Source organism: Elgaria multicarinata, chromosome 1 (assembly GCF_023053635.1).
Source record: "Elgaria multicarinata webbii isolate HBS135686 ecotype San Diego chromosome 1, rElgMul1.1.pri, whole genome shotgun sequence".
Taxonomy (NCBI): domain Eukaryota; kingdom Metazoa; phylum Chordata; class Lepidosauria; order Squamata; family Anguidae; genus Elgaria; species Elgaria multicarinata.
The window spans coordinates 203,020,824-203,030,600 of NC_086171.1; the positions used below are offsets into that span (position 1 = coordinate 203,020,824).

The 9,777-nt window shown below is 43.1% G+C and overlaps 1 protein-coding gene across 1 annotated transcript; it reads right to left on the bottom strand.

Annotated features, from left to right (window-relative positions):
- Nucleotides 1-795: 795 nt before the first annotated feature.
- LOC134394877 (aurora kinase B-B-like) lies at nucleotides 796-9,502 on the bottom strand. Its single transcript, XM_063120685.1, has 6 exons — nucleotides 9,450-9,502; nucleotides 7,998-8,189; nucleotides 5,639-5,777; nucleotides 3,690-3,838; nucleotides 1,888-2,062; nucleotides 796-969 (listed from the first exon to the last, which is right to left on the bottom strand). The coding sequence occupies exons 2-6, from the start codon at nucleotides 8,183-8,185 to the stop codon at nucleotides 796-798; spliced, it is 825 nt and encodes a 274-aa protein (XP_062976755.1). The 5' UTR covers nucleotides 8,186-8,189; nucleotides 9,450-9,502.
- Between the last annotated feature and the right edge of the window lie 275 nt (nucleotides 9,503-9,777).

The window sequence follows — 9,777 nt, forward strand, 5'->3', positions numbered from 1 at the left end:
CTTCTCTGTGGGACTCCCTGCCCCTGGAGGTCTGCAGGTGCCAGCACTAGGCTGTTTCCAGTGGCTCCTGAAACAGCTCTGTTTCGAGAAGACTTCCTCGATTTAGCCACTGTTTTTCTGGTTCCTTTGTTTTAAAATTGAACAATATTTTCAAAGGAAGAACAGCCAAGTAGTCTCTGTCTCAGTAGCCCTTGGTATGTATGAACTAAAATCAGCATAACCAAACCTAATTAAGTCTGCCTGACACCTTGTATACTCCATCTTAAGATCATTAGAAGCTGCAGGTATTGTGCATTTTCTATCATGCCCTGGACCTATCTGCACCCTTCCTTATACAGAAACCTGAAAAAGTGTCCTCGGGAACTGTAAAGGTTGCTCATTACATTTTAGTTGGTCCTCCTAACAGAAAAAAGTATGAGCTGTAACATTCAACAAGGCAATCCTGAGCAAATTCTGCATACTTAAAGGCGTTTGCTTGAACCATCTTTCCAAGCTGCTATTATATTCAGAATTATTTCATGTGTTTATTTTTTTAATATTTAAAATGATACAAAGTTTGGGATTCTGACCCCACTTCCCCCTTTAAATTAACCTTCCTCCAGCACTTACAAATGCAACAGATATGCGAGCTGTATTACCATTAGCGGTGAAAAATAACGGCAAAGAAGAGTGGTTAGGGAAAAACAAGAGCATAGTTGCCTACCGACTGCTGCCTACCGCAGCTACTAGCCATCTAAAAAGTTACAAAAGGAATTTGCAAAATACTCAACAGCCTTCAGGATATTGCGCAAGTAGTTACTGTTCTACTTCATTGTAGACAGGCGGCAAGATTCTCCTTGACTTGGTCTTAACCCATGGGTGTACTATTATTTCTTTCAGGGGAAGCCTCACAGAAGGTGTTCGGTTAAGTACTTTGGAGATTAGATCTCTGGCTCCATTTGACACCCAAGGAGGAAATTCAAAGTTAACCTTGGAAATAAATATACACATTTAAAATGTTAGTTTCTTATGAAATTCATTGTGCCATCTGGTTGGCGGGTTTTTTTAGTTGTTTTTTTAAGAAACAAAGCCTAGTCCCAGTTTATCTGTGTCTACACCTTTGGCTTTTCTATCTGTACAACCAATCTCCCATAGATCAACCTTGTCCATCTGTTGTAGGGCATCTTTGGTCCCTAGGCAAGAAAAGCATCAATGTTCTGTATAGTACCCCAGCATACAGCTGATGAAGCAATAACATTGCCTGCCTATCAAATCAGTGACCCGGTTTTGCATGTCACAACAACCCATGGGATGTCATGGGAGCAATCAAGTGTGCTGCCTCTGGTGCAGTCATCACTTTCATTTTCAATTAACAACCTACAATCACCCAGTTTGTAGGTTGATATTGGCTTAGTTCGGACGCTACACTAATCAATGGGGGAGGGGGGTAATAGGAACAAAATGGAAAACAACCATTGATTAGCGTGTCATCCGAACTCAGCCATTGTCTCATCTGAACCCAGACACTGGGTTGCTTAGGTGTTAAACAACCCAGAGTTAATCCATAGCTAGTTAATCCATAGTCTGGGAGTGTCTGGGTTTGGATGTCATGGCTGCAACCTATTAATGGGGTAATTGAAGGTTAATTGGAAGGGATGAGCAAGTCAGAGGCAATGTACCTGCTCCTGCTAGATTTCAGCAATTCATGAGTTAAATAAACCCTGCTAGCGAAAGCAGTGTCATTAGAACAAGGCTCTTGTGTAGTCTTGCTAAACCTTTAATCTTAATCTTATGTGCTGCTAGTCCCATACAAGTCACAGGGACAGGCCCTAAGATTTTGCCATGAGTTTCAAGACATTGATTATAAGTACTATTCCTTCTCAAAGCTTTCTGCTTGGAAGAACCTACCTCTCTTATTCGTCTGAATGTCTCCATTCGAGTTGGTGCTTCAAATGGGGCATATCCTGCAAGACACTCATAACAAAGGACACCAACACACCACACATCCACATTTTCATCATGGGGACTCCCCTCTATCATTTCTGGAGCAAGGTAGTCTGTGGTGCCACATAGTGTTGTCCTCCTATTTTTATCGTTAAACAAAAAGTACATCGTTGAAGTACATTGTTGTGACTGTGCCAGCTAACCTCTTAAAAATGCTCCAAAGCACAACCTTAAAAGCTGCTGAACGTCTTTTATGATGACCACTTTCACTAGCCTTACTCCCCTGTCTTTCACAGCAGCTTGATACAAAAAAAATTAACCGGTGACACTCCCCCCCCTCCTTCCCCCAGCATGGCTCTAATCTCCAACTGGGATAAATCTGAAATAGAAATTAGCTATATTTGTTTCTTCCCTTTGGTCTTTTATTTCTCTCTTCTACTGTCAACACTTAAGGTGCAATCCCATCTATGTTTAGACAGAGAAAAGTCCTACAACTCACAGTATTTCCCAGTCAACCATGCTGGCTGGAGAATGCTGGGAGTTGTAGGACTTTTCTCTATCTAAATATAGATAGGATTACGCCTTTTTCTATGTCTTAACATGCATAGTATTGCGTCCTTTGGTTGTAAATTCCTTGAGGCAGGGATCTGTCTCATTTGCTAATCATAAAACTCCATATACTTTGATGGTGTTATGTATCTAAACAACCTTTGCCTGATAAATCCTGTCTGTCAGGCAAACCATCATCACAGTTCTGCAGCAATACCAGGATGCAGCCTTTCCGACCAAAGAAGATCTGGGAAAAAGTCCAATGTTCAAACTCTGACATCTCAATTTAAAAAGTATCTCAGGTACCAGGCTTGGGGAACATACCTGCCTGAAAGATTCTGGGGAAACATTAGTGGCGAGACTCGACAATACTTATCAAAATCACATTCATCCTACCTTTCATCAGAAAACCCCTGGTGGCTAAAAACTAACAAACAGTATTAAGACAGCATGCCATTAACATAACATACAAGATAACGCCAAACAAAACAATTTGCAGAACAGAGAAGTGTAAGTCAAACAGCTTTTCCTCCTCTGAAGGCACTTTGAAATAATCCAGTTTTTATTGCTCACCAAAAGGCAAGCAGAGATGGAGCCAGATGAAGGGCACTTAACAGCTGCGTGCCACTACTGAAGAGGCCCTGTCCCTTGTGCCTAATGATTGCATCTCAGACTGGGATGGGGAAAGACAGAGCAGACATTACTTCGAGTATGCAGGTGGATACATATGAGAAAGAGGCAGGCCTTAAGGTACTGGGCTGGCTATTGGTCCAATGCTGTCCATGGTAGCTTCATAAATTCAAACATGTTTAGGTTGAAACATGGGAGTTTGCATTCATTAGATTTGTGCAGGGTATCTTAAAAACCCAAGGTGATTCCAGAAGAGGCTTTTATATGCCTCATTTACGGGGTGGGGATTTGTATTCGTGACCCTCCCATGTTTTCTTACTGCTTCTTCCGTAATGCAGAAAATCTATTAAGGAGAAAAAGATGGAAGAGCTGCCCAATGCCTTCTGATTGCTAAGTGCCAGGAGCCTCTGACTGGAAGCACTCTCAGGAATTCGAAATGCCACCCCAGTCCTGGGTGCAGCAGGCAAAGGATTCCCAAGGCCAGACTGCACTTTGCTGAAAATCGGCCTGAGTTTATTTTAGGGATCATTCCTCACATGGAGATGCCAACTGCTTAAAAAGAGGTCTGCATCAGAAGAAAGGCTTACCTTAGTGAGGGAGCATGCACGGACCAGCCAAAGTCTGCCAATTTCAGCTCCCCTCTTAATCCTAATAGGAGATTTTCTGGCTTAATGTCTCTGTGGATAACTTTCTGAGCGTGACAGTACATCAGAGCATCAGATATTTCTTCCATATACTGTAGAACATATCATGTGCAAGAAATAGCAATAATTAATCCTGAATGGGATGGCCTACAACTGTGCACAAATTCGCCAGCAAGACCACGATAAAAGTGCACCCACCACTGCTGTGATACATGTATAGCCTTCTCGCCAGACTCAGGACGAACCGTTTTACTCCCGTTTGAGCAAAAGTTGGATGTGCACAGTCCTGATGAACTAACCCCTGTGTCACCATAAAGCATTCTCTAGAAACAGGGCTCTGCACCCCAAGTCCATTTAAAAAGAAAATGGGGGATGAAGCTTTAAATGAAGCAAAAACTAATCATCGTGCCAGATGCTGGGAGAGGAAGCATGTCCCGAAGAAGGCAACTTGCCTAAAGCCTGGCTTTTGCTCTGGAGCCAGGTGTGTGTATTAGCATAGGAGCATGGACAGGGAGATGTAGAGCTCAGGCCGCAGCACCCCGCCTTCTGTGTCTGTACACCGCTTTTAGGTGTTAGCTTACAACTTCATTTAGAAAGCAGCTAGCAGGTTCACAAGTAAATATTTAGTTGTTGTTTTTGCTAAGGTACTGCAGCTTTTCTCAACTTAGTGCCCTCCAAGTGTGTTGGATTACAAAGCCCAGCACCCCTGCTCAGCTGACGGGGGATGCTGGGAGTTGTAGTCCAACACACTTGGAGGGCCCCGCCAGGATTGGGAAGGCTGAGGTACTGCATGGGAGGAAAACTAGATTAGCCCCTCGAGACCACTTCTAACAGAGTCCAAGTGCTTGTAAACTGCATTTGACTGCATTGCATTCATCCCTTGTTACTCAACTTTGCCTCCTGTTGGTTTAGTAAGATCATGATGATAGATTTAAGGTGTGATGATCCTATGGGATGTTTAGACAGAAAAAAGTCCCATAACTTCCACCATGCCCCAGCCAGCCATGCAGGCTGGGACATGCTGGGAGCTGTAGGACTTTCCCCTCCCGCTGTCTGAACATACATAGGATTGTTCTCTTAGATATGATCCAAAGTTTAGAGTTTACAGTTAAGTATTCATGCAGTAATGGGTTATACCATCCTTGATATCCAAGGATCTGTCTCTCCATCAGTGGAGCTGATGGCTTGCTTCTTTTGTTGCTTTTGTCGAAACCTGCCTCAGCTTCACAGGTGGAATATCAGTATGGAGTTAGTGAGAGCCAAATCAGCAGGAGACTCACAGAGTTGTTTTGCTCTCCTCACAGGATATTTATCTCCCAGCTTTCTTGCAAGAACTTAAGTGCAGTGTAAGCTGTTCCCCCTCTCCATTTTTATCCTCACAACAATTTTGTGAGGTTGGTTAGGCTAAGAGATAGTAACTCCCCCAGATCCCAGGTGTTTTTTTTTCCACACGAGACATTTGTTGTACAATATTCCCCACTCACAGTTGTTTTATGGGTTCTTTAGATGACGATGTGGTCTTCCAGTTTTATTTCTGTGTCTAACAAGCACTTTTCGCAAGTTTTATTTTTAGAGCAGGGAAAACGTGACATTTAATTGTGGAAGCTAAAGAAACTGGGGGTTTTCCCCATGTGTTTCGCACTATTCCGGTATACCACAGTGCCACCTAGGGATTGTGTAGCAGAAAACAGGAAAGGAAGTGCTCTTTGTGTAGTGCTCGGATCTCAACTCTGTGACAAAACCGAAAGCATATACAGCCAATTAACAGCCCCGTGTAGGAAAGCTCCAGGTCACTCAGTGATATATTTTTCTTATGTGTTACTTCGGTTCAATAGGCTTCCCCCCACCCCCCATTCCATTAACAGAGCAGCTGCATTTGATTTTGTACTCACTGTTGCTGTTCTAGTGTCATCAAAGCACTTTTTCTTTTGTAGTTCCTTGTACAGCTCTCCCATTGGAGCATATTCCAACATCAGAAAAATCCGTTTCTGATCATGAAAATAGTTATACATCCTTAAGATATTTGGATGTCTAGAGAAACCAAAAACAGGGGACAGGAGAGGAATGGTGGTTTAGCCCATATAAAGAGTGAGTGACTATGGTGGGATACATGCAGCTCAGTCCCATTATGTGGGGCTTATACCTAGGTCAATATGCACAAGATTGCAGCCCAAGGGTCACCAGCTATAATTCTAAAAATATGTAGAAGTTCTATATCCCTTTTTTTGGCTAGAAGACCCTCAAGGAGAGTTACAACATACATTAAAAACAAAGGCAAACATGACTGTTAGAGCAGTACGACAATGGAATCAGTTACCTAGGGAGGTTGTGGGCTCTCCCACCCTAGAGGCATTCAAAAGGCAGCTGGACAACCATCTGTCAGGGATGCTTTAGGGTGGATTCCTGCATTGAGCAGGGGGTTGGACTCAATGGCCTTGTAGGCCCCTTCCAACTCTGCTATTCTATGATTCTATACAATAATATCGTAATAAAATATGGAGGAACAAGGTTAAAAATTAGAGCATCACAATAATAATAATAATAGCAGCAGGGTGCAAAGTCAAAACAATCTCAATGTAAAGGCACTACAAAGACAAGCATATCTTCATTAATATGTAACACTTTTTATCCCCTGCTTTCTTAGCGGTAGGCAGTTTTCTGGGAGGGGAGAGGGCAGAGGATGTTGGCAGTTCCGTCTTATAAGCAACACACATTAAATTGTTGAGTCAAATACAAAGTTCATCATTAAGGGTGCAATCCTACACATCTTTAGACAGAAAATGGGCCTACAGCAAGGGCATGCTGGGAGTTGTAGGCCTTTTTTCTGTCTAAATATGTATAGGATTGTGCCTTGATTGTGCTTAGACCAGGCAAGTAAGTTTATCTATGTACAAAGAGGAAAGACTTGAGGCGATCAAACCCTTCTGGTTTCTAGGATTTCTTAAGGTATTTTTGACAAATCTATGTATGTATGTATGTATGTATGTATGTATGTATGTATGTATCTATCTATCTATCTATCTATCTATCTATCTATCTATCTTACATATTGGCCCCAATGAACATAGAATGAAGAGAGAACTCAAAGCTAGAAACAAGGAAGCAATCCTATGCCCCTTAGACAGAGTCTGGGGAGGGAGCATAGGAAATTTCAGATTCTGGGATCTGAGGTCAGAGACACTGCTGCGAACTCAGAGCCAGGAATCCAAGCTCCCTCCCTCTTTCCTCCTTCCTGTCATGATGAGTGCTTGCCCTTGAAAATTTACCAAGAAGAAGAGCCATGCTGGAGCAGACCAAAGGTCCATCTAGTCCAACATTCTGTTAACTCCGTGGCCAAACAGCTGTTGACCAGGAACCACTACACAAGTAGAAGATGACATCTTCTGGATCCCTGTAAACATCTGTGAATAAGGCAGTGCAACGGCACCATAAAAACCACCTAGAAGCATCCCATGTCTGGAATTACTCTGGGAGACAGAGAGCACAGTTTGGGCTTCATAAGCTAGGAGCATTTTGGAATGCTGGCCAGTGCCAGCTCCAGATTTTTGAGTGCCCTTGGGCAAGACACCATGAATGGACCCCCTCCTTCAGTATGTCTGTCTTCTCAGCACTGTTGTCACCAGCTGCTACTTGCCCCATCCTCTCCCTCATAACTGCTACCTCATGCTTGTTTGACAAGCGGAGAGCCAGTGAGGAAGAAGAGGCGTCTACTGCTCACCTTCTCACCACCACCACCACCGTTATCTGGGCCAGAATGAGAGGCAGGTGAACAAGCAAGTTGCAATGGTGAAGAGGAGCAAGTCCAGGGGATTGTTTTCAGTGGGACCCTGCTTGGGTATGGACCCTCAGCAGGTGCCTGATCATGCCTACCCTTGATGCCACCTCTGATGCTGGCCATGTCTCTCTAGAGATCTGATGCAGGAGCAGTGGACTTTGGCTCTGTAGTGGAGGATTTAACTTGAGCCTCCACCTATGTTCAACCTGTATGTTACAAAATGGCATAAGCTTACTGGCGACCTCTTTGCAAAGGAAACTCAACCCAGGAAAGCACTCTGGGAAGCAGGACAGTATCATGTCAAAGTGTACTTCTGCAATGATCTCATGTTCTGGACCAGCCTTCTTCAACCTGGATGTTGTGTTGGACTATGCTGGCAGGGGGATTTTGGGAGTTTTACTTGAACACATCTGGAGGGGGGCCAAGTTGAGGAAGGTTGGCCTAGACACACAACCCATGCCATTCAGTGGTTTTACCTGAGGTGACTTAGGATTTCTATTTCTCTTCGGAGTTGATGTTCTAGCTGAGCATTCTCCAAGGCAGACTTAAATATAACTTTCAAGGCCAAGATGAAGTGAGTCTTTTTCTCTCGGGCCAAATACACTGCTCCAAATCTCCCCTTGCCAAGTGGCTTGCCAAATTCAAAGTCTGAAGTGCCCCACATTCTCCTGTAAATCAAAGGTGACCATTAAAAGAATCAACTACTGGCCCAATAGAGGGCTTTTCTACATGAGGCTGATAATTTACTGTATCTGCTTTCAGTTTCATTGCAGAACTGAAATCTGAGAATAACACTTTCCTTCTTTCCTGCTACATAACCTCTAGGTGGCACTGTGTTATAGCAGAATAGCGCAAATACACAAGTGGAAATTGCACTTTATTTCGCAATCAGAATCCATAAACAACTGTGAGTAGGAAATGACAAGTGCACAACAAATATCTCATGTAGAAAAGCTCAGGTACCTTTATTTCTGTGGCTAACTCCAACTCTGGTGCAGCAATGGCATTCCACAGCATCATGGGGTGAGCGTGTGGACGGCGACAGGATTGCTGGAGAAGTTCAGTTGACCACACACACACACTCAATCCCAGTCAAACCAGACTGATTTTTACCTTTTCTCTACAAGTTTACTCTTTGATGAGGAAAATGTCGTGATTTTCTCTGATGCTGTGATCTCAGAGGAAGAGTCTGATCCAGACATGGAAGGATGTCTTGGAATATACCGCTGGACTTTAAGACCCTGTTTCTGGTTCCTGTTTAGACTGTCTGAGTTTATTTGATCTTGAGCTCTCTAAGGTCTCTCATCTGTGGGCACTTGTGTGGTGCTTGTGTTGCTGTCCTGCTGAAATAAGGGAGTTTTCAGTTTCTTAATGCATGTTTGGTTGCTGGTGTTTCGAGGGAGCCAGGCCTGAGAGGGTTTTGCAGTGAAGGACATAATTTGTATACTGAAAGTTCTAGGTTATTTCTCTTGTATCTCCACTTAAAAGGACCTCAGGTGGCTGAACTGGAAATACCTCAAACCAAGACTTCAGAGAGTCATGGCTAGTCCAGATACTAGAGGGCAGTTATGTCAGACTGTTGTACTACAAACTAAGATAGATGGACCAGTAATAAAAAGGCACCATTGTATGATTGTCCAGGAGCATTCTAATTCACATGCACCATGAGGAAGATTAAATAGTTATCAAGCATGATATTTGCACAAAGAGTAACAGTTTGTAAAATAAAAAATCCTGCAAAAAGGGACTGGTTGCAAAGGAATACAAGGACGTAGAACGAGCACAATGCTTCTATACTGTCAGTGCATGACATGAACACAGATACATTTTCTCATCTAGTAGAAAAGTAGTTCATAACTGCAATGTGGTAGAAGATCGCTCCATGCAACCTTCATCAGCCCCTTTTAAATAGTTGCTTGAATACTTACCTGGGAAGTAGAGACCCAGAGTCACGTTTGATGCTTGCTTTAGATCCACTTCCCTTTCCTGTGAAACCAATTGCATTGATTTAGAAACAATATGCTATTTTCTATAATTTAATCTGCAACGTTCTCACAAATGATGGGCAGTAGTTACACTGTTTCATGTAATTCAGCCCCAGGACTGAATTCTAATCTGGGAAAGGTATCTCAGGATGTATTCCATCTGTGGGTGGGTCCAAAATGTGATTATTTCTGATTTTAAGCCTACTCAGAAGTAAGTAGGACGAGCCTCTGTATGTCTATTCACAAGCAGCAGGGCAAGACAATGTAAGTA